This window comes from Mus caroli, unplaced genomic scaffold (assembly GCF_978045245.1).
Source record: "Mus caroli unplaced genomic scaffold, Mus_caroli_1 scaffold_17, whole genome shotgun sequence".
Taxonomy (NCBI): Eukaryota; Metazoa; Chordata; class Mammalia; order Rodentia; family Muridae; genus Mus; species Mus caroli.
In genome coordinates this window covers 45,462,653-45,488,407 of record NW_028227272.1, presented here as the reverse complement: position 1 = coordinate 45,488,407, position 25,755 = coordinate 45,462,653, and the positions used below count along the sequence as shown (strand labels likewise).

Here is a 25,755-nt window from a genome sequence, read left to right as displayed (position 1 = left end):
ATTCCTCAGTTGAGAATTCTTTGTTTAGCTCTGTGCCCCATTTTTTAATGGGCTTATTTGGTTTTTTGGAGTCCAGCTTCTTGAGTTCTTTATATATATTGGATATTAGTCCCCTATCTGATTTAGGATTGATAAAGATCCTTTCCCAATCTGTTGGTGGCCTTTTTGTCTTATTGACAGTGTCTTTTGCCTTGCAGAAGCTTTGCATGAGGTCCCATTTGTCAATTCTTGATTTTACAGCGCAAGCCATTGCTGTTCTATTCAGGAATTTTTTCCCTGTGCCCCTATCTTCAAAGCTTTCCCCCACTTTCTCCTCTATAAGTTTCAGTGTCTCTGGTTTTATGTGGAGTTCCTTGATCCACTTAGATTTGACCTTACTACAAGGAGATAAGAATGGATCAATTCGCATTCTTCTACATGATAACTACCAGTTGTGCCAGCACCATTTGTTGAAAATGCTGTCATTTTTCAACTGGATGTTTTAGCTTCCTTGTCAAAGATCAAGTGACCATAGGTGTGTGAGTTCATTTCTGGATCTTCAATTCTATTCCATTGGTCTACCTGTCTGTCGCTATACCAGTACCATGCAGTTTTGTTTTGTTTTGTTTTGTTTTTTTATCACAATTGCTCTGTAGTACAGCTTTAGGTCAGGCATGATGATTCCACCAGAGATTCTTTTATCATTGAGAAGAGGTTTTGCTATCCTAGGTTTTTTGTTATTCCAGATGAATTTGCAAATTGCACTTTCTAACTCAGTGAAGAATTTAGTTGGAATTTTGATGGGGATTGTATTGAATCTGTAGATTGCTTTCTGCAAGATAGCCATTTTCACTATATTGATCTTGCCAATCCATGAGCATGGGAGATCTTTCCATCTTCTGAAATCTTCTTTGATTTCTTTCTTCAGAGACTTGAAGTTCTTATAGTAAAGATCTTTCACTTGCTTAGTTAGATTCACACCAAGATATTTAATATTATTTGTGACTATTTTGAAGGGTGTTGTTTCCCTAATTTCTTTCTCAGCCTATTTCTCCTTTGAGTGGAGGAAGGCTACTGATTTGTTTGAGTTAATTTTATATCCAGCTACTGCACTGAAGTTGTTTATCAGGTTTAGGAGTTCTCTGGTGGAATTTTTAGGATCACTTATATATACTATCATACCATCTGCAAATAGTGATATTTGACTTCTTCCTTTCTAATTTGTATCCCCTTGACCTCCTTTTGTTGTCAAATTGCTCTGGCTAGGACTTCAAGTAATATATTGAATAGGTATGGAGAAAGTGGGCAGCCTTGTCTAGTCCCTGATTTTAGTGGGATTGCTTCCAGCTTCTCTCCATTTACTTTGATGTTCACTACTGGTTTGCTGTAGATTGCTTTTATTATGTTTAGATATGAGCCTTGAATTCCTGATCTTTCCAAGACTTTTATCATGAATGGCTGTTGGATTTTGTCAAACGCTTTCTCTGCATCTAACAAGATGATCATGTGGTTTTTGTCTTTGAGTTTGTTTATATAGTGGTTTATGTTGATGGATTTCCATATATTAAACCATCCCTGCATCCCTGGGATGAAGCCTACTTGGTCATGATGGATGATCGTTTTGATGTGTTCTTGGATTCAGTTTGCCATGATTTTATTAGTATTTTTGCATTGATATTCATAAGGGAAATTGGTCTGAAGTTCTGTATCTTTGTTGGGTCTTTATGTGGTTTAGGTATCAGAGTAACTGTGGCTTCAGAGAATGAAATGGGTAGGGTACCTTCTGTTCCTATTTTGTGGAATACTTTGAAGAGAACTGGAATTAGGTCTTTTTTGAAGGTCTGCTAGAACTCTGCACTAAACCCATCTGGTCCTGGGCTTTTTTTTGGTTGGGAGACTATTAATGACTGCTTCTATTTCTTTAGGGGATATAGGACTGTTTAGGTCATTAATCTGATCCTGATTTAACTTTGGTACCTGGTATCTGTCTAGAAATTTGTCCATTTCGTCCAGGTTCTCTAGTTTTGTTGAGTGTAGCCTTTTGTAGAACAATCTGATGGTGTTTTGGATTTCTTCAAGATCTGTTGTTATGTCTCCCTTTTCATTTCTGATTTTGTTAATTTGGATACTGTCCCTGTGTCCTCTAGTTAGTCTGGCTAAGGGTTTATTTATCTTGTTGATTTTCTCAAAGAACCAGCTCCTGGTATGGTCGTTCTTTGAATCGTTCTTTTTGTTTCTGCTTGGTTGATTTTGGCCCTGAGTTTGATTATTTCCAGCTGTCTACTCGTCTTGAGTGAATTTGCTTCCTTTTGTTCTAGAGCTTTAAGGTGTGCTGTCAAGCTGCTAGTGTATGCTCTCTCTAGTTTCTTTTTGGAGGCAACTGCGCTAAGATTTTAAGTAATGAAAGCCAAGAATTTGAATTTTAGAAAATCACTCTACACATAAGAAAAGAAAAACTCAACTAGCCCTACTTGCAGATAACATAATTCTGTCCTGAAAATGGCCTAAAGATTTCACCAGAAAACACTTAGGCCCCATAAATCCTCCCAGAAGTGTACCAAGAAACAAAGTTCCTTGTAGAAACAAATCAGTAGCAATAATCAGGTTTTTTAAAAAATCTTTTAGTACCTGTATTGAGACATATTGCTTATACATGAAAATAACATAATAGCTTTTAAAAATACCAAATAATAAGGGGATGGGAAAGTTCCATCCCACTATTAGAAAAATCCAACTAAATAAACCTAACTCAGGAAATAAAAGACTTCTACATCTTTGATGCAATGAAGAAAGAAACCTAGGAAAAAATCTCCCATGTTCATGGATAAAGATAATTAATATTGTGAAAAGAATATACTACCAAATATACAGGTTCAAAGGAATCCCATCAAAATTCTAATAACATTTCTCACCAAACAAAAAAATCTTAAAATTCATATGGAAGTACCAAGTAAAAATATCCTCTCCCCCCCCCCCAAATAACAACCCTTAGCAGAAAAATCAGTGGAAGAGAATCACAACATTGGGTATTATGGACTACACTTAAACACAGAGCATGGAACTGACAGAAAAACAGATCTGTGAACCAATAGGCTAGAATGAGGACCCAAAAACAAGCTTACACAACCATAATCATCTATCTTATGGCAAAGCTGCTAAAAACATACATTGCAGAGAAGAGTGGTGCTCAGAAAACTGACTTTTCATACTTAGAAGAGTGAAATTGGATACCTATCTCCCACTCTGACCACAAAATTAATTAAACATGGATCAAAGGCCACAATGTAAGACCTGAAACTTTGCAAGTGCTAGGGGGAAACACAGAGAAAAACACCCCAAAAATATAAGCACAGGCATGCATTTTCTGATTGGGAATCTAGTAGCGTGGAAATAACCCCAAGAATTGACAAATGAGATTATGAAATTAAAAAGCCCCTGTACAACAAAGGTAATAATCACCAGAGTATAGAATGATAGCTTACACAGTGGGAGAAACATTTGCCAGTTATGCATCAGACAAGAAATTAATATCCACGACAAATAAGTGTAAAAATTAGATACCATAAAACCAAATCATACCATCAATCATTGAATGAATGAACTAAAAGATTATTCTCAAAAGAATAAAGTCAAATTACCAAGATGTATTTGAGAAGCTGCTCAATATCTTTAGCTCTCAGGGAAACCAGAAAAAACTGCTTTGAAATTTTGTCTCGCCCCAGTAAGAATGGCAATCAAGAAGAGGAAGAACAACAAATGCTGGTGAAAATGAGGACAAAGAAGAGTCTCTCTTCACTGCTGGCAGAAATGCAAAGCCATGCAGTCACAAAGGCAATCAGGACAGAGGTCCCACACAAAACTGAAAGCAGAAGTACGGCATGACCCAGCTCGCTTCATTCTCCAGCGTCTACCTAAAAGTCTCTGTTAACGTATCCCAGAGACGCTTATACATCCAAGTTTACTACTATTGTAGTCAATATACCAGGAAATGGATTCAGCCTAGCCATCCATCAGTAGGTGGATGGACAAAGAAAATGTGGTCCACATATGAAATGAAATTTTATTCAGCTATAAGGAAAAATAAAAACATGAGATTGGAAGAAAATTTCTTGTAACCAGAAGAGAAGTCAGTCAGGCTCAGAAAAACAAACAGAGCCTACTTTCTCTAATTTTTTAAATTTATATTTATATATATGGGAGCGTGCATTATGAATGTATTTATAAGGATATAGAACTAGAAAAAGGATCACAAGAAGGAAGGAAGAGATCTTAAGAAAAGCATGAAATTGAATCAGAAAAGCAGACTCACTAGATGGGGACTGGGGGAGGAGAAAGGGAATTCACTAGAAAGGACAGGAACATGGTGAAGAGCATGGGGAGACAGGGATGAATGAAAACAAAATATAGTGATGCATATGTATGAAAATGCCATGATGAAACTGGCCACTGTGTATGTTAAGCTTAAAATTGATAATAAAGAAATATTGTTCTCACTGTCCGTGCACAGTATTAAAGTGCACTAATGATCCTCAGCAAAAGGTGGGTGCCCTTGACCTTCGTGTCCATAGAGCTTAGCACATGAGATCGCAACACACCTGCTTTTGCCTGAACAATGAATGAAGAGCGACTCCCCTGAGCAGGAGGCGGCAAGAAGACCAAAGACCCCCTGAGTCCTTCTACCACTCTTGGACATCTTCTCTGACTCTATCCTTTTGACTTTTTGGTTGTGAGATTAACCTTTTTAATATCTGACCATCACTCTATTCCTCTGATGCCTTTGCAAGATTCCACATAACTGTCAAAGCAATTTCTGGAACCTTAGCACCTTTTCTCTGTTAACATTTCTTTAATTTGTAGTACTCTTTTAATTGGTAAAATTAGAAACATGAAGGGATGTCATAAGGAATAGAAAGACATAAGGTCATATATTAGAAACAATATTTGTTCCTACAATGTGATTTTCCCATGCGAGACAGCACACAGCTTCATCATATTATAAATTACACATATCAATTCCCGTAGAGTGAGAGGAAGGGTGAGTGAAGAACAGGACACCTACTGGTGTTATAGTGAATCACACATCTAGCTCCACAGACAGAAATGGACTGTGGCCTCCCTATACTGCCTTTAAATGGAGAAACGAACTACTTACAATGACTTCATTTTCAGCTGGGGACCAACCTTCTCGTACAGTTTGATCAATCGGTTATTACTGTAAATGAACATTCCAGCTTGGTGTTGGTCTTCTGTGTTCACTCCAAAGAACAGAGAGAGAGTTCCTGCTTTCCTTAGTGCCCTAGAATTGTATTTAGAAAGATTATTTAAAACTGCTCAATTAAGGAAAAATTAAAATTTATAAAACCTTTAATATATTCAAAAGATAAACATCAAAAGAATAACCTGTAACATACCAGATATTTTGTAAAACCTCGTGGGTATAGCTGATGTGGCCAAGTATTCTGTATATGTAAATTACAAGTCATGCACAGGTATTCATGCAAACACAAGTCTGTTAACTTAAATCTAAAAGGACCAGAAAGATCTCTGTGTTTATTCATTTGACACAGGTATGACAGTCATGGTGGTCAGAGTTCTCTGGAGTAAGAGAACCTATAGAATGGTTAGAGTGACTTACAGGCTGTGACACACAATCATATCTCTTTATATCATGCTTAATTTCCAAATGAAAACAATAAATATGTCATAGTTACACCTATCATAATATTTCTATCCCACCTACTATCATAAATGAATCATATATTTAAGTGTGTCATAATTATGTCTAACATGATATACCTATCCCATGCATTGCCACAAAAGCACTATAAACTTTTAGAATAGGTGGCAATATCTCTTGAGAGACATTCTTTTAATCCCTCAACTTATATATGATAACCATAGATACCCCTTAATTGTTGTTAAATTACATGATTAAGAAATTGAGGAAAGAAAACACAAATATCTGTACAAAGTCTTAACAAAATATGACAGAAACACCCATGTTGATTGTAATACTCATTTCTGTAAGCAGTCATGTGGCTTTAGCTGACATTTCATAACTACGTTCCTCTATTATCCATTCTGTATTTCCTCCACCCTCAGCAAGTACCTCATCAAGCCTTGGTTCTTTTCCTGAAGGAGTGACCCATACCTTCATTCCTAGTGGGAATATATCCTATATCCTTTGTAATACTACCTTGATTAGGTTATTGTAGTTTCCTATTGACTTTAATTACAGGACATGGAAACATCAAGATACACCCTAAAAGACCTCCTGAATTCCAGACATAATCTTTATTACCTCCATTGTGGAGAAGAAATCCAATATCTCCTTGATAATCTGGATCAAGTATCCCTCTTAACTCTTATTTTTTTCTTATCATGTTTGCTTAAAGGCACCAGTGTTCGTCTCTGCTGTTGGCAGATCTGGCAGTCAGCTACAGCTGTAGCCAGGTCAGCCTTGTGCAAGTGGAAGTCCAGGTTGTCAAGCCAATGCATAACTTCCATCTCTGCTACTATGGCTACATTTTCATGGACCCATTGGTTAAATCGAGCAATGGCTATGGAAATAGCCTTACTGCCCACCAAATAGGTTATTGTATCTACTTAATTACTAAACTCCTCCTCTGCTGGCATCACCTTTTGATGAGCATTTACATGAAACACAAATATCCTTCACTCATTTGGAGAGATTTATTGACATACTTCTTCCCCAGATATAATTCTCACCAATTTTCCAACCATGCTGTGTTCAAGTCCTTGTCCATCCAGCCAATCTCTTGACATGAATCCATCAACAACTGGACACCTGGCCATTGATTCTTTCAAACAAAACGTATGACCAAAGTGTACTGCCCTAAGATCTGCCCACTGGGGATCTTCACCAGTGTCTTTCAGTGTTGTCCCAGAAACGGGCTATAATGCTGTCCTGTCCACTTCTGGGTGGTGCCTGCATAATGTGCAGAGCCAAGAGTAAAAGAGCCCCTAGTCTTCTCTCCCTCAGTCATCTGATCACAGGGCACACTGTATAATGCTATAGTTGGAGTCCTAGGAGGAGATGGCACTGTAACTGCAGTAGAACCGTAGGCATTTAGACAACAACTTCTTGTAACCTATTTGGGCCTTCAGGGACCTGCTCTGGACACATCACATATATACCATTTGCATTTGATAATGGATTGCTACTCAGAACGTCCTACTTTATGGATTAGTGGGTCAGATAATACTCAGATCATTATGGGCAGCTCAGGTCATGTGGTAACTTTGTGGACTATTAACAAACTTTCAGGCCCATTAATAGGGAAAGAGCTCTCTCTCTCAAAGGGAGAATAGTGTCTGTAGATGGTGTCAAAGCTTTACTCCAAAATCCCAAAGGTCTCCTCTTCACAAAGGCAACAAACACCATCCCTATCTACCACTTATATCTCAAGAACCAATAGGTGTGCTGAATCATGTTCCAAGTGGTAGGGCAGCCTGAGCAACATCCTGGACTTCTTCAAGACACTTCTCTTGTTCCAGGCTACACTCAAAGCTAGGAGATTTCCAAGTCACTTGGTATATGGGTCAGAGTAACTTTCCAAGTGAGGAGTCTGCTGCCTCCAGAATCCAAATAGGCCCACAAAATGTTGTGCTTTTTTTTTTTTTTTTTTGGTGGCGGGAGTGAAATAATTTATCCTTTACCTCATAAGGAATATCTCTACATGCCCTCCACACTAGACTCCTGAGAATCTCACTGAGGTAGAAGGCCCCTTGAATTTTGTTTGGATTTATTTCCCATCTGCTGAAACACACATGTGTTACCAACACATACAAAGTGGTCGCTACCTCCTGCTCACTTGGTCCAATCAGCATAATGTCATAAAGATAGCTGTGAACCAATGTGATATTTTGAAGAAGTAACAAAGGATTGTGATCTCTTCAAACTAAGTTATGATCCAAGACTGGAGAGTTAATATATCCTTGAGGTAAAGATGTACTGCTGGCCTTGTCAACTGAAAGAAAAACTGCTTCTGGCAATCCTTCCAGACAGGTATCAGAAAAGGGCATTTTCTGGATCAATAGCTGCATACCATGTACCAGGAGATATGTTAATTTGCTCAAGTAAGAACACCACATCTGGTACAGCAGCTGCAATTGGAGTCACTATTTGATTGGGTGCTCAGCAGTCCTTTGTCACTCTCCATAATCCATCCGTCTTCTTTACTGACCAGATTGGAGAGCTAAAGGAAGATGTGGTGTGAACCACTAACCGTGCATCTTTTAAGTACTTAATAGTGGCACTAATTTCTGTTATTCATCCAGGGATGCGATACAGTTTTCAATTCAACAATTTTACTTGGCAGAGACAACTCTAAAGGTTTCCTTTAGCCTTTCCAAATATAATAGCCCTCACTCTATAGGTCATGAAAATGTTAGAATTTATCAATCCCAATTACACATTCTGTGACTGGGAAAATAACCACAGGATGAACTCCAAAACTCACTGGGCACACTGTGAGTCAGGCTTCATAAACACATGACCTGTCTCTGTAAGCCCTTAATTTAACTGAAGGGCCACAGTGTTTCTTGAGATCCAACAGAGTCTATTAATTCAGAACCAGCATCCAATAGACGCAGAAAAGTCTGATTGTTTCCTTTCCCGGTGTTCTTCTCTCCTTGTAAAAGGCCATAGGTCCCTCTGGGGAAGGTCTAGAAAAAGGCTAACAATACAACTCTTAGGTATTTTAGGAAGATTGTTCCTCAGGGGAACTAAAGGGTACTGGATCTTCAAATGGGCTCAAGTCTGGAAATTGGCCAAGATTCTCTTTTCTCATAATCCAATTTAGCCTTTCTTTCATGTGAGAATTTTTCTGCTTATATAGATGAAACAAAAAAAATGCAATAGGCTTCTTATCAATATCATGCCTAGAAACACCATGATTGATTATCCAGAATCAAAGGTCCATAGAAGTCATGCCATCATAAAAATCACATTGCCTATGCTGAACATTATGGGTCAAATCATTATGGACATTGCTTTGCCTATGCTGCCCATTATAACTATGATTACCGTGTCTTTGACTCAGTGCTCAGGACCCAATAAAGCCCACTTCTTTTAATCCATCCAACTGAGCAGTAGCATCTCCAATCTAAGTTCTAGTACAAGAAAAAAGGGCAACAACAAATCTCTTCATACTCACTGGTGCCCTCTTGCCATTTTGCATCTTATAGGATTAGTGAAGAGCATAGCTTCTGACTCTTCCCATCGTGGACTATTGTACACAGTATACCCACTCCCACACTGCAATTTCTCTGAACCTTAAATCCCTTTATCAATACTAAGCCAAGAGATAGAAGGCATCTCCAACTCCTTTTCAGTCAGCTATCTTTTGACAAATGCTTCAGCGACCATTCAAATTGTTGACACCTTTTCTTTTTTACTGTACAGCTTCTACATTAAACCTAGAATCTCCAGTCACTAGGCCCATTTCAATAAATTAGACTGATTCAATTTTAGGTTCCTTCCACCATTATCCTACACCCTTAAAGTCCATTCCCACACATATCCCCCATACTTCTGCTTGAATGAAGTAGTAAACTCATTAAGCTCTTCAGAAGGATTGCGTACCTCCCCATGGCCTATGCACTTTCTATCTCCTTTCCAGGAGCCTGGGTAGAGCTAATTCTGGTTATAGATCTAGAGATAGCTATTGGTGGGCCCTGAAGAACATCAGTATTGTCTTGCCTGACATTTCCTTTAAAGAAGGTGACCGGCAGTTTAAAAGACAATGAAGAATACATTGCCTTTGTCAACGGTATAAAGCGCAGTATTTCAGGGGTGTTGGGTACACCTCCTGCTGAAGGTGGAGAGACTACTTCCTTAGATGAAATAAATGCTTTAAAAACTGAGGGTGGGCTGGAGAGATGGCTCAGTGGTTAAGAGCTCCGACTGCTCTTCCAAAGGTCCCGAGTTCAAATCCCAGCAACCACATGGTGGCTCACAACCATCCGTAATGAGATCGGACTCCCTCTTCTGGTGTGTCTAAAGACAGCTACAGTGTGCTTACATATAATAATAAATAAATAAATCTTAAAAAAAAAAGAGAAACAAAAACTGAGGGTTTGGAGTTCTCAGGCTCAATAGAGTTCTCTCATACATCACTACCCCAAGTTAGAAGATCCCATCCTTTATCAATTAATCGCCTCAGGCTGGGGTTTGAATTTTCGCTGTAATTCAGCCAACAATTTAATGAAGGCTTCTCATTGATTTTCCATAACATAAATTCTGTAGTTAATGGAGAGAAGATTCCCTCCCAGAGCACGTTTAGAAAACATTAGACTGCTTATGCACATCTGGAGGTTGTCAATTTTACCACTGAGTTCACTGTCATCCTACACCACACTGAAATGTGAGAGGTTGCGTGATTTTCATCACAGAACTCATTCTTTTCCTTTGCCAATTTATCCAGAGATCCTAGGAGCAAATGACCAGGATCATTATTTTCCTTATTTTTCCACAAATTGTCAAAAGTTTTATATAGAGAGTCACAAAACCCATTGCCTCTCACAATTGGTGGATCGGAGTAACCAGAGGCATTTGTCTCCTTCGCTTTGTAAACTAGTTCACGCCATGGGTTTTCAGGAGTCTCCACACTCGCAGGAGAGGCTTCGGTAACTGTAGGTATTAACAAATTGAAAAGCTTATTCTAGATTGCTAAAATACTCACCTTTATACTTCTGTTGATCTAGAAACATTTCTGCTAAGAATCCAGTAGTTGTTCAGTCCACAAGGCTGGATATCTCAGCTGGTCGTCACTATACACCAGAATCCCAAAGCAGTGGGTTCTAATGCCAGTGAAGGAATGGACTTGCCAATGAGAGTGAGGGCAAACAGGAAAAGAGACCAACCTTCTAGCTTCTGGGTCCTCTATATAGGCTTCCAGCAGAAGGTGTAGTCCAGATTCAAGGTGGATTTCCCCACCTCAAAAGACCTGGATTAAAAGTGGGTCTTCCCACATTAAATTATTTAACTAATTATTTAACTTATAGGTGTACCCAGCTGCTTGTGTTTTAGTTAATTCCATTTATAATCAAGTTGACAGGCAAGAATAGTCATCACAATAGTATTATTGAAAAAAAATGGTAATGTGGCTCTTAAAAGAAACATTTCTGACACTGCATCTATCTCCCACTTGGGATATGTTCTCAAATTTCTAAATAACTGATGAAGATTAAGCTGTGACAAAAATGTCCTCTCTAGCTTTTTCTCTAACATTTGCCAAAGTTCAAAAACTATAAAGAAAAGCTAATAAAGCCAATTCACAAGGACCACAGACAGGCTGGGCAAGCACTACAGTCTTTGTTTTGCTTTGTTTTTGTCATTGTTGTTTCCCTTTACATAAAGTGCTTTGTTTTGTTTTTCCTTTTCTTTACTATTAAGTGTTAAAAACAAAGAGGTGGGGGAGGGAGGAAGGGAAGGGGAGAAGGGAAGAGAGAGAGAGAGAGAGAGAGAGAGAGAGAGAGAGAGAGAGAGAGAGAGAGAACAGATCTCCATGGTACAAGGAAGCTTATGGGGCTATAGAAAGTACCTGGATGTGAGACACAACCTTGGCTCATGTTCACAGTAACCTGGCAATCACAAGCAACTTGAACAGTGTCCTACCTGCAACATGGGGAAAATGTCTCTCTAGACATGGGATATGGTGAAGACTGAGAGAGATGATTTTTAAGAATTAATTTGGAATGGTAAGAGGTATTTTCTCAGCCCAAAATGGCCACAAATAGGATCTTTCCCCGGATTGTAGAGGTTGAGTTACTGACATGGATATTATATAACACTAAATGCATATATACCTAGGTAATATATCAATCAAAGCCTTTCTCAAAAATCTGTACTTAACCATGAGATTATAATTCTGCAACAAACTGGAATATGGACAGTGCAAGGGTTCCCAAAACAGAGCATCTAAAGATACGACATCCCCACTGTATAGTACGGAATACACTATAGATGGTGGTCTATAGATTTACAAGCATAGGCATGGTAGTGCACACACATCTTTAATCCTGTCACTCAACAAGCAGAGGCTAGTAGAGACTGTGAGTCTGAGTCCAGCCTAGTCCACAGAGTGAATTCTAGCCCAGCTATTGCTACATAGTGAGACTCTCTCTAAAACAAAATGGAAAAACCACAGAATTTTCATGAACATGACGATGCCATTCATTACTTTGTAGGCTAACTTTAAATTTTAATTGAGAAATTAGCACTCTCCTATAAATCCATTCAGGACAACTGCCATCATTGCCAGTACAGGGCAATTTTAACACATTCCACTACAGCTGGAAATGAGTTATCAACAAAGTTTTCCTTTCTAGAGACTAGAAAAAAATCTTGGTTTTCAATAGAAATTTCCAAGAAATTTAAATTTTAGAAAATATGTTAATAATATTTTAAATTTACTTTTGGCATCTGCATAATTAACATTTTAAGCTTATGTTTAAAGGTATAAATGTATCATCAAAATTATCCTCAGAGCTAACCACTGTTTCTTGAAATGGAGTTTCTCAAAGATGTCACTTTTCAAAGCCTGACTTGGTCTGTGCAACAGTAATTTTTATTTATTTATTTATTTATTTATTTATTTATTTAACTTACTCAGCATCTGGGATGGTGAGCAAGTCAAACTTACAAACATAAATATTTGTTTTGTAAGATATCTTTGCCATTTTTATTTTAATACATATAAGTGACACATCCCTTCAAATATTAATTCTTAATTTGAAATTTTAAGCTCTACAGTAAAGGACAAATGGCAGAGGGATAGTGAAGCTGTCACATGCTCTCCTGCTCGGGCCTCTTCATATAGACAACTTCATAAAGTCCACACTGACAAATTCTGGGAGGGTTTCTGGCTTGTCTTCAACATTATACAGACACCAATGTACACATCGATAAAAATGTCACCCATGTTTTACAATGTGTGCCTTAGTTGGGGAAGCCTGATCACATTAAGATTTACTATCATAATACATCACATGCTAATAAAGAGAAATTTTCATAATAATACCTACCATAACATCCGCCCACTTAGAAATAAGAACTTGACCCAGCATGGGGTTCCTCACCAACAGAAAGCCGCAAGCCTTACCTCTGTTTCTGGCGAAGAGTTTTATGCTTTGTGTCCAGGTCTTGCAGAGCTTTCTGTAATACATCCTGGAGAAGGATATTTGATTGAGAGGAAACATAAGGACATTGACTGGATGTCAGTTGAGCTGATACCCTGTTATCCGAAGGTTCTGGGGTAGCAGAGACAGCTCATCATGTCTGATGAAGTTCGAATGGCAGGAACTCAACAGGCACACAGCAATAGGCTTCATCCCAGTGTTTCTAGAACACGCCCTAAGTACAAGTCTACCATACTCTATTTTTTTTTTTGACATTCTAAGATACCCTCTCTGCCTTCATTTTACTCCCTATGAGGCAGAAGGGTTTTGACACAAACTACATGAAAACTTGAGTGACTTATTCAATGCATATAGACTGACTTTTGTCTGGGGGACAGGAATTCTGAACTCTGCAGTCACTGAGATATATTTCAGCAATAACTTTTGTTAGTATCCCTCTCCTATGTCCCCTCCATATCAAATTCTGGACTGACACTTCCCAAAAGTTCCATTTATAGGTTCCTCGGGCTTTTTCTTTTCAGAGTGCTCTAAAGCCAGCCTCCAGCCTGACTTGATTTTAATCTGATACAGTGATTTATCCCCTCCCCATCTGTCGTATGTTCCCATTCCCTCGAACTATGCTCAAGAGGAAGTATCCATTATTACTGTTCTCATAGATAATAACAGATTTTTATAGGGAGCACCTGGGAAGAGAAGGCCTTCATAGGGACTCAGAGGGGGCTGGTAATGGAGCTAATGTGATCAAAATGTATCCTATGCATGTATGCAAATATTCTACTGAGATTCATTAGTGTACACAGCATATGCTAATAAAAAAATAGACATTCAAAGAGCTTCACCCACCATATTTGACTGAGAACATCTCTTGATGGTGGCACTCTTGGCTGCATCCCTGACAGAACAGTACTTTCACTATCTTTTAAGTTAGAAGGGGAGGGGTAGAGCGCAAAAGGAATTCACATTAAGCTTCCTGAAAGCATGGGAGAGGTCGAAGTTCAGGCCCTTCCACTTTGCGGTCTTCTCTGCATTAAAGTAACCAGGACACTTCCGAGATACAAAGCAAGCTGGCCGAAGAGAGCCCTTCCTTCATGATAGAGCACTCTGCACAGGGCAAAGGCACAGAGAAAAGGAACGAGACCCTGAGCCACGAGAGTATTTCTCTCGGCTCTTATATACAGAAGGCAGGGGGCACTGATAATTAAAAATAAGATAGATTTACTTTTTTCTTTAAAATGACAGCAGCAATATAAGAATCTTGGGAAAGCCATGATTTTACTTTGCTTGGGGGCATTAACACACACTCTCTCTGACTCTGTCCCTTCTGTGTGACCTGTGGCCTGGATCCCGGTCCCTGGCTCTGAGAGCTAAGGCCAAATCACTGCCAAGACTCACTTATTTAACCTGTAGCAGAGGTAATAGAGAAGGAATTCCTCTCCTCCTTCCTGTTCAGCTCTTGGCACACAAGCAAGTTGATGCAGTGCTTAATGAATCACCGCAGTGGAAGTGTTATGCCATGGTTTTGGTAAGAGCAGACTAACAGTGCATATCTTGCAGCTATATTCTTTTTCGGTTAGCTGCAGTATGCAATAATTAATAATTATAGTCCTTTATAAACGTGCCTTACTTGTGGGCATATTACAAGGATTACAGGGATTGTTTATGAACTGTGCGAACCAACGCGCAAGAAAAGAGCTTTGTAAGCTGGAAGTGTTGTGATTAATATTCATAATTATGGTCTATGATTCCTAGCGCTGGGAAGAAGGATTGCTTATTAGCCTTCTTCTTGCTTTCCCCATTTATCTGGATCCATGGAGAGCTATAATTTGAATAGATATTTTTTGAGGATGCTTCATTGGCTAGATATTTTTCTGCTATCTTTTCATTATTTTCTCTCTCTCTTTTTTTGTTTGGTAGTGCTTCCATTTTATTTTTTTTTTTAATTGAGTGTAAAGCTCTTTCACCCTGCTCCAAATAAATCCTAGATGCTGCTCATCTTTGCTCCACCCCAGCCTTTCCCTTTCTCGCTGGGCTTCCTGTCCTCTCTCTGCACTCACACTGTCTGTTTACCTGTGCTAAAACCACCTATAGCTTTTGAGCTTGTCTGGATTTAGGAGTTTGGAAACTATATGATCAGAGACAACTGTGCGTGGGGGTGGGGGTGGGGGGAGTAAGGGGCATGGCTTTCCATTGAAGATGATGTTTTGTATCTCATACCTGGGTAGAAGACAAAGCAATTCTGTCCGGCTTTACTTTGGCTTGCACCTCTTTAAACAGGAGTTCAGCTAGGAGCAAAAACACAACAGTTATGTATGTCACGGAGAGACTCTTCCAAGCCATTTCTAAGCACATGCTTTCTATCCTTGTAGCCATGACCACTGAGGATGGCACGGAGACTATAGCTGAACACCCTCAGTGCCTCACAGAGATCACTCATTTTAACTCTTCTGTCTGAGGCAGGTGGAAGTTGTTGCTGTGGGTAAGAGTGCCCACATGAGGAGCTGAGTTTGAATTCCAGTCACCAACATAAAAAGCAGGGCAAGGCTACATGTGTGTATGCATGCACTATGGGGTAGAGACACGCAGATCCGGAAAGCTTGCTGGTTGACCTTCCAAGTTCAAATAGAGGCAATGTTCATCATTAACATGAGCTACCATAACATCGTGGCATCCAGGATTTCTAACATACCCATTCATTCTTAATATGTTGGGGATTTTTCTGGCTAGCTTTATGTCAACTTAGCACAAGCTACAGTTATCCAAGAGGGAGAAAGCTCAATTGAGAAAATGCCTCCAGAAAATTGGGTTACAGGAAAGCCCGGAGGGCATTTTATAAATTTTATAAACTTGTGGTTGGTGTGAGAGGGCTAGTATCACCCTGGGCTGTTCATCCTGGGTTCTATAAGAAAGCAGGCTGAGTAAGTCATAAGGAACAAGCCAATTAGTAGTACCACCCCTCTAAGGATTCCACATCAGCTTCTGCCTCCAGGTTTCTGCCCCGCTTGAGTTCCTGCCCTCACTGCCTTCAATGATGAATTGTTATATAGAAAGTGCATAAGGTAAACTCTTTACGCCCCAAGTTGCTTTCTGTGCTTTATCACAGCAACAGTAACTCTGTCTAGCACAGAGATCACACTTAAGAAGCTAAACTATAGGTCCGTGACATGGCTTATCACACTAGCAGGCATGGACATGCCGCCAAGCGAGATGACCTGAGTTGGAGCCCCTGAACCTACATCACAAGAGGAAAGAACTGACTCCTGCAGGTTGTTTATTGACCAACACACACACACACACACACACACACACACACACACACGGTGGAGGAGGGTGAAATTGTGGGGGAGGGTAAATGTGGAAAAGATACTAAATCATATCACAATTAAACCAGAGAGAAACAGGGCATTTTAAGTTCCAGAGACTGGAGCTGCATTTGCCTGACAGTGACAGTACCCACAATGCCTAGAGCAGTGTCTTCCTGAGAATAAATGTTTGATTAACATTTGCTAAGTGGATGAACCATAATGATTTGGCCATAGAAACCCACATACCCCTCTTTACTGCTTCTTCTGCCTTTTGAACTTCAGTTTTAAACTTCCCTTTGAAAGAAGATGTAGTATATTGGTATTTTCTGGGAAGAAGAAAAGAACATCATCAAGTCAGATTATCATTTTAAAGAGCATTAATAAGAGAATATTCTTTAGTAAGACTATGTACTCCAGGAATATGCAATTGGTTTTTGTTTTTTTGGGTTTTTTTTTGTTGTTGTTGTTTTGTTTGGTTATTTTTTTTGGGGGGGGGGTTGGTTTTTTGAGAAAGGGTTTCTCTGTATAGCCCTGGCTGTCCTAGAATTTACTTTGTAGACCAGGCTGACCTCGAACTCAGAAATCCGCCTGCCTCTGCCTCCCAAGTGCTGGGATTAAAGCGTGTGCCACCACACCTGGCTGAAATATACAATTGTTAAGAAAGAAAGATTCACTGAGTAAGTTCCACCTACCTGATGCATTAGCTGACTCCATACCTATGAAAACATCACTTGCCTCTTAAATACATGGCAATTTTCCTTGAGGAAAATTCACAGTCAGGAAATCATGAGTCCAGAGTGAGATTAAAATCTCTTCCCACACAGGTGTTCACTTACACGCGCAAAACAGGAGAACTCTCAAAAAGGGAATACAAGATCACGAAAAGTCCTCCATTGTCAAAGTTTCCGGTTAATATACATAGCTCTCTCGATCAGCTCATCATTGACACTGTATAAATGGCTTCTCCCAGTCCCCAAGCAATTATCTCTGCCTGAAATGCTCAGAAAAACACATAAAAAGTAATTTTGAGCTACTAAAAGCCCCACTTTCTGCTGTCTTGATGAAATATTCTATTTTTAAGGTCCATTGTTTTAGTGACAGCGAACAGTTTCTAGAATAACCAAGGGGGAAAAAATATGTATGTATATCTATGTATCTATGAACTCAAGGAAAACAAATCAGGGGTAAGACGGAGGTGCATCTTTCCACGGGCTGTTGATCGATATGCTCCAGAAGCTCTCAAATGAATCTAGACAATTGCTCCTGTTGTTGCTTTCCCACATGAACAAGTTGTTAAGACCCTAAAGATGCCACACATTTTCATCACAGGACATTGAGAAAGCAAGCTGTTACTGTGCTGGAAGCTTCCTCTCTGTTGGCTAGCCTTCCCTGGGCAGGAAGGTGCCGAGCAGGCTTCTGGGAAGAATTGTCATCAATATGCACATAGCTATGGACTCCAGCCAGAGAAGATGCTCTCACTTGTGCTACAGTGGCAAGCCTGTTATGGGGGTAACTAACTGCTTTCTTATTGGACTTGATGCTGCTCCTTGGGAGGGGATTCACATATGGTACTGTAAACCTGGCCAATAGCATACAGCTTGAGGTGCAGTCGTAGCCCCTAGTGAGGAAGCTCATGCTGTTATTTTGCTACATGGACATGATGTGCATGTCAAACTGCCTTCTAAAATAGCCAGGTTGATGATCACAGAATCATACTGCTGTCTGCTTTGGCAAGAGCAGCTTTTCTGCAGTGGTCAGCAGAGACTGCAGAAACTCGTAACTTGTCAAAGAACAGAGAAGAAATAACTTTGAATGACAAGACATAAGTGGCCCAGCTCTAACACTATCTCCAAGACTTGAATACCAGTGCATAAAAAAGAATCAGAAAGAGTATAAGAGCAGAAGTAGAAAAAGGGTGCATGCTGGGCTGGAGAGATGGCTCAGGGGTTAAGAGCACTGACTGTTCTTTCAGAGGTCCTGAGTTCAATTCCCAGAAACCACATGGTGGCTCACAACCATCTGTAATGGGGTCTGATGCCCTCTTCTGGTGTGTCTCAAGATAGCTACAGTGTTCTCATATAAAATAATTTTTTAAAAAAATCATTAAAAAAATTTTAAAGAAAAATGTGCACGCCAACTTCTGGGCATAACACGGAAGCTGCATTCGAGAACGCACAGAAGCTGTAGTTAAATGCTTAGATCTGTGCAAGATCAGACCCATCAGCATCCTGTCAAGAGAATGTATACACAGATAACAGCTGATAGAGGAATGAGCTGGTTAGCTGTTTGTCAACTTGACACAAGTAGTGGTCATCTGGAAAGAGGGAAATTCAATTGAGCAGAATGCCTCTTTCACGTTAGCCTTTGATCATGTCTGTGCATATATTCTAGGTTAGTGATTGATGTGGAAGGGCCCAGAGCACTGGGAGTGGCACCACCCCTGAGCAGGTGATTGGTTATTGTCAAAAAGCAGGCTGAGCAAGCCAATAAACAGCCTTCTTCCCTTGCCCCTACTTCAGTTCCTGCCTCCAGGTTCCTGTTTGGAGTTCCTGCACTGATTTCCCTTCATGTGAACTAGAAGTATAAAATGAAATAAACCCTTTCTGCCCCAAGGTGCTTTTGGTCATGGCGTTTACCACAGCAGTAGCAAAGCAGAACAAGAAAGACTTTCCCATCATTTGGTATAAACAAGTTCCCACCCAGGGTCCTGTAAACAAATACACACACACACACACACACACACACACACACACTCATGCATGCAGAGTGGTAGAAAGACGGCTGCTTTGGAAGATGGAAGAGATTAATGGAGGAGAACGCGGTTGAAATACATGTTCACATATAATAGACATGTTATAATAAAACCCATATCATTACAAATAATATATGCCAACTAAAAAAAACTCTACGAGAAAAAGTTTAGTGGAATAGGTCACCCTGATATAGTTAAAGCTATAGGCATGTATAGAGAATCCTTAGAACCTGGCTCTTAAGTTTTATCTTAAATCATTATGGAAAGGAACATTCTAGAATGTTAGACTTGAGAAAGCCCAAAGCACAACTTCCCTCAATCTGTGTTGTGTCTCACAGTCCTATTGACTCAGGAGCCCACCAGTAACAAAAATGTCATTTAGAAAGGCACAGGACAGCTAATTCTATGTATCAACATAACTGAGTTATGACCAGAGAGCTGGTAAAATGTTACTTCCAAGTGTGTCTGTCAAGGTGTTCCTGGAGGAGATGAGCATTTGAAGATACAGATGAACAAAGACAACCCTCATAGTGTGTCTGGACTTAGCCCACCTCCTCAAGAGGAGTAGAAACATAAAACGAAGACAGGCTAATCCAAGATCTGCTTGAGCTGAGGCACTCAACTTGAAACATCAAGAACGTCAGATTCTGGGCTTGCATGTGCTGTCAGTTACCTACTCATTCCCTGTCCAGGTCCTTGAGCCACTGGACTCAGAATAAAAGATGTACCATCTACTACCCTGGTCATCAGGCAGTTGGTTTCAAGCTGAACTATATTACTGGTATTGTTGGGCTGCCAGTTTGCATACTGCAGTTGGTAAGAGGTCCTGAACTCCACAATCATGTGATGAATCCCCACATCAAAGTCCCTAACTATGTCGCAAGTTATTTCTCTAGAGAATCCTGACTAGTAAAATCACTATTAATTAAACATACCCAAAGTACAGAGATCATTCTCGGAAAGTCAAGCTTTCCTAAGATGCATAAAAAGAAATGAATAAATCTGTGCATTGAATAAGTTTACATGAGAGAAGGCAAACTACAGCCCATGGGCCAAATTGAGCCACTGACTTCTGAGACAGCCTCATACCTGATTCATCATTTTGTGATGGTTTTTAAACTACAGGAAATGTGCAAGTGTGTCTATGTCCTTAGTAACATGTTTCCTAAATATACCTTCAGAAACAGCTTTGGCAACCCATTAGCAACAGCCTTTAAATTGTGGCCTAATCTAGAAATGCCTTTATATTTTTCTGACATTTAAAAAGTTTTTAGAGATTTGTTTTTTTATTTATGTGTATGTGTTATGGATAGCCCTGGGGCTAATTATATTTGATGTTAATTCTGTTCTCCTGTGAGTGGCTGCAAACAAGGAATGAGTCAGCACTCAGGTGATTTCCTTTAAACCTGCTTCCCACCTTAATTTGTAAAATAAAGGAGAGCTGATGATTGGGGCAGGTAAAAGGGAAGGTGGAGCAGAAGGCTGAGAGGAGATTTACCACAACATGTACATGTCTATGTATATGTCATACTTTTGAGGTGCCTGAAGAGGCCAAAAGAGGGTGTCAGATCCCCGGAACTTAGAGTTAGAGGTAGTTGTGAGCCTCCAAATATGGGTGGTAGGTGCTGAATTCAAGTTCTTTGGAATATCAGCAAGAGCTCTTACCCACTGAGCCATCTCTCCAGCCTGATATGGTAACTTTAAAGAATGGAAGCAATGATGTAAAATTTTCACTGACTGTTAATATAAACAGGTCACACACCAATCAAATGGTTGATAGCTGGAGTCTGTTTAGTTTATTGATGACTCTTTTCCATTATCTTAACAGATGCAAAACAGATTACACAAGTCAAAACAGCTTCATGAACAAATGAACACAAATTGGACTTCACAGAGTCTTTCTGCCTGGGTTCAGGCTAATGTGTACCCTCTATATTAATATAAGGTTGAGCCAATCACATTTGCAGAACTTCTGTTTCATCATTTGTAGTTGGATGACAACAGTGTACTGATCTCACAGGGTTGTTATAGGAAGTAAAATTTTTAGCACATTAAAGAACTTAAGGGGCTGGAGAGATGGCTCAGGGGTTAAAAGAGCCAACTCCTCTTCTGAAGGTCATGAGTTCAAATCAAAATGAGTTCAAAATTCAAAATGAGATGGCTCACAACTATCTGTAATGAGATCTGATGCCCTATTCTGGGGTGTCTGAAGACAGCTACAGTGTACTTACATATAGTAAATAAATAAATCTTTAAGATTAATGGAATAGAATTGAAGACCCAGGAATGAATCCACACAGCTATGGCCCCTTGATCTTTGACAAGGGAGCTAAAACCACCCAGTGGAAAAAAGACAGCATTTTCAACAAATGGTGCTGGCACAACTGGCGGGTATCATGTAGAAGAATGTAAATTGATCCATTTTTATCTCCTTGTACAAAGTTCAAGTCTAAGTGGATCAAAGACCTCCACATAAGACCAGAGACACTGAATTAATAGAGGAGAAAGTAGGGGAAAGCCTCAAAGATATGGGCACAGAGGAAAAATTCCTAAACAGAACAGCAATGGCTTTCGCTGTAAGATCAAGAATTGATAAATGGTACCTCATAAAATTGCAAAGCTTCTGTAAGGCAAAAGACACTGTCAATAAGACAAAAAGGCCACCAACAGATTAGGAAAGGATTTTTTTTTACCAATCCTAAATCTGATAGGGAACTAATATCCAATATATACAAAGAGCTCAAGAAACTGGACTCCAGAAATTCAAATAACCCCATTAAAAATGGAGTTCAAAATTCTCAACTGAGGAATACTGAATGGCTGAGAAGCACCTGAAAAAATGTTCAACATCCTTAATCACCAGGGAAATGCAAATCAAAACAACCCTGAGATTCCACCTCACACCAGTCAGAATGGCTAAGATCAAAAGTTCTGGTGACAGCAGATGCTGACAAGGATGTGGAGAAAGAGGAACACTCCACTGCTGGTGGGACTGCAAGCTTGTACAACCACTTTGGAAGTCAGTCTGGAGGTTCCTCAGAAAATTGGACATAATACTACCAGAAGATCCAGCAATACCTCTCCTGGGCATATACCCAGAAGAAGTTCCAACTGGTAATAAGAACACATGCTCCACTATGTTCATAGCAGCCTTATTTATAATAGCCAGAAGCTGGAAAGAACCCAGATGCCCCTCAACAGAGGAATGGATACAGAAAATGTGATTCATTTACACAATGGAGTCGTACTCAGCAATTAAAAACAATGGATTTATGAAATCCTTGGACAAATGGATGTATCTGGAGGATATCATCCTCAGTGAGGTAACCCAATCACAAAAGAAGTCATTAGATATGCACTCACTGATAAGTGGATATTAGCCCAGAAACATAGAACACCCAAGATACAATTTGCAAAACACAAGAAAATCAAGAAGAGGGAAGACCAATGGGTGGATACTTCATTCTTCCTTAGATTGGGAACAAAATACCCATGAAAGGAGTTACAGAGACAAAGTTTGGAGCTAAGATGAAAGAATGGACTATCCATAGACTACCCCACCTGGGGACCCATCCCAAAATCAGCCACCAAACCCAAACACTATTGCACAATGCCAGAAAGATTTTGCTGAAGAAACCGTTATAGCTGTCTCGTATGAGGCTATGCCAGTGCCTGGCAAAGATGACACAGTCATCTATAAGATGGAACACAGGGCCTTCAATGGAGAAGCTAAAAAAAGCTAGAAAAAGCACACAAGGAGCTGAAGGGGTCTGCAACCCTATAGATGGAACAACAATATGAACTAACCAGTACCCCGAGAGCTCATATCTGTAGCTGCATATGTAGCAGAAGATGGCCGAGTCGGCCATCACTGGGAAGAGAGGCCCCTTGGTTTTGCAAACTTTATATGGCCCAAAACAGGGCAATGCCAGGGCCAAGAAGTAGGAATGGGTGGGTAAGGGAGCAGGGTGGGAGGGAGGGTATAGGGAACTTTCGGGATAGCATTTGAAATGTATATAAAGAAAATATCTAATAACCAAATAATAAAGAAATAAATAACTTAAAACAATGTTGGTTCTCAGTATAAGTTATTATTGTCTAATCCCTCTATGTGTGTTTTAGAGAAGAAATACATCGTGGATTGAGAATGAATTACTTTTCTTGCCATAATATGAAAAGCCTGTAAAATTTGATGGGTCAATAACATGAAAAAACAAATATTTGTAAAATAACTACATGTTTGGACTCTGTGCTAGGTTTATTTATTTATTTATTTATTTGTCTTGTCTCTTTGACACATAGTTGTTATCTGGGGGTGGGGGGACATTAGTGATAAAATGTCTCCAGAAGATTGGGCTGCAGACTGGCCTATAGGCATTTTCTTAATTAGTGGCTGATGTGGGAAGGCCCAGCCCATGGTGGGTGGTGCCAGCCCTGGGCTGGTAATCCTGAGTGCTGTACAAAATTAGGCTGAGTAAGCCATGGAGAGCAAGGCAGTAAGCAGTACTCCTTCATGGCTTCTGCGTCAGTTCCTGCCTCCAGATTCCTGTCCTGTTTAAGTTCTTGCCCTAACTTCCCTCAGTGATGTATGGCTACCTGGATATATAAATGAAAGAATCCCAATCCTCCCAAATTCATCTTTGGTCATAGTATTTTATCATAGCAACAGGAATCCTAACTAAGACAGAATGGCTGTGTAGACTCAGGGAGAGTATGTTCACATAGAATATCCAAGGATCTTGGATCTCTTCAGAGAATAAAAGCATCCAACTAACCAACCAACCAAAGAAAGAAAACAAAAACCAAATACAGGACTATATCAAAACCAAATGGTATCCTGTATTCTTGTATTGCAATGGTGTAATGGGCATTTTATTATCAGGTCTAGCTTTGTAGTTACTGTCAATGTTCAATGTCCAACTTGAGAAAAGACTGACTACAGAGAAGAAATACTTCTAAAATCTAAGGTGAAGTTATAATAAGTTTGTTCTCTTGATTTTCTTTTACACTGAATATTGCTCATTCAAATCATAACCTTGGTGTAGTCCACATTAGTCTTGACTATACTCAGAGAACAGCAAAGCTAAGCCTTGAAGGTATACAATTATCAGTGGCCATATACTGAAATTATCATTTGCTTTTAAAAAATCAGGTTCTAATAATGTACTTTATCTAGTTCGAATCATTCATCTTAGGTCAAATCATATTTTTAATCAAAATGAAATTAAGGTGATATTGTTTAAACAATGAAGTCATTTTTCAAAGAATGTGAATTAAGCTATTCAAGTATTTTTGTAGGAAGTAAAGGTGGCACTAGAGGTGCCAACTCTGCATTAGTGATTAATTTAAAATAATAAACTGACAATTGAGTGATATAACCTGACCCCAGACAATCTGCATCTCGGTCTACAACTGCAACTTCAGAATTCTTGTGACAATTTAAACAAACTTTGTGCAAGCATTTCTAAAAGTTTAATGTAGTAAACCTGTGCATCCTCATAACAAAAAATTGTTCAAATCTCCATTCCAGAAATGGAAGCCATCACCACCCTGATACTGTTTTATGTGCCTCCCCCTGATAAATATAACTTTTATTCACCTGATGTAAATGCCATCTCAGAGGCTTACTGCTGAATAAGCTCACACTTTCTAGTTCTTTTTGAGCTCTGGCTGGCGTTTTACCTCAGCTCTTTTGGCCCAAATCCTCTCCAAGTCAAGAGATTCAATCTGACTTCTCTAGGCTTCTCACTGAATTGCTCTGTTTGGCCTCGGACTAACTCTGACAATTTGTTCTAATCATCTGGCTCCTTCTCATTCTTTGGCTTCAACTGCCTCAGCTACATGAACTGAACAGAACTCATTTCTACTGCACTGCCTCCTGTACTGACTGGTTAAAATGAACTCAGCTCACTGAGAAACTGAAATTTCTCTCCCCAAGCTGCCCTTAAGTAGTTTTTCTCCTTCGAGTTGGGCAGATCCTTTCTCTGACTCATGATGTCAAATCTTTCTCTGATTTGTCACTTTGTCTGTCCCTCAATTGTTTGGGATTAAAGGTGTGTGCTAAAGACATGTCTGCATTCTAAAGGTCTAGACCTAGACCTAGACCTAGAAGTTCTTTAAGATGTGATCAAAGCAGTCATGTTGCTAGATTAAAATTCCTCTACATGTCCCCAACACACACACACACACACAAACGCACACTCCCTGCTAATAAAATATTGAAGGAAAAGATCTAGCTCTTTGTTTCTCAGTCCCTGCCTGCATCAGGCCTCCCCTCTGAGTGGCTAGGGATTTTCTAACATTGACCTATTTCTGCCCACACCTCAAAGGCAAGCTGAACACAAAGCAGCTGTAAGGGCTCCCTCAACTTGGTTCTCTGAATATCGTTGTATAAAGCAGCAATGGGGAAAGATCAGTTACACAACTCTTCATTTTGAAAGCAGCCTAACTATGACATGCAGAGCTAACTCTGTCTTCTGCGCAGCCATCCAAGGTCTGCCTCCCAAATTCTATCAACCACATGGCAGCCTTTCAGGTTTCACTCAGAGTGTTCTTTGC

The 25,755-nt window shown here is 39.6% G+C and overlaps 1 protein-coding gene across 1 annotated transcript in view; it reads right to left on the bottom strand.

Moving 5' to 3' along the window:
* The window catches only part of Morc1 (MORC family CW-type zinc finger 1), a 200,138-nt gene that overhangs the window by 108,977 nt on the left and 65,406 nt on the right, over positions 1-25,755 (bottom strand). Inside the window, exons 10-13 of the mRNA XM_021185413.2 lie at positions 16,692-16,771; positions 15,358-15,425; positions 13,107-13,171; positions 5,132-5,275 (exon numbers count right to left, since the gene is read on the bottom strand). Of these exons, the coding sequence (XP_021041072.1) occupies positions 5,132-5,275; positions 13,107-13,171; positions 15,358-15,425; positions 16,692-16,771 (357 nt within the window). The remainder of the gene's footprint in view (positions 1-5,131; positions 5,276-13,106; positions 13,172-15,357; positions 15,426-16,691; positions 16,772-25,755) is intronic.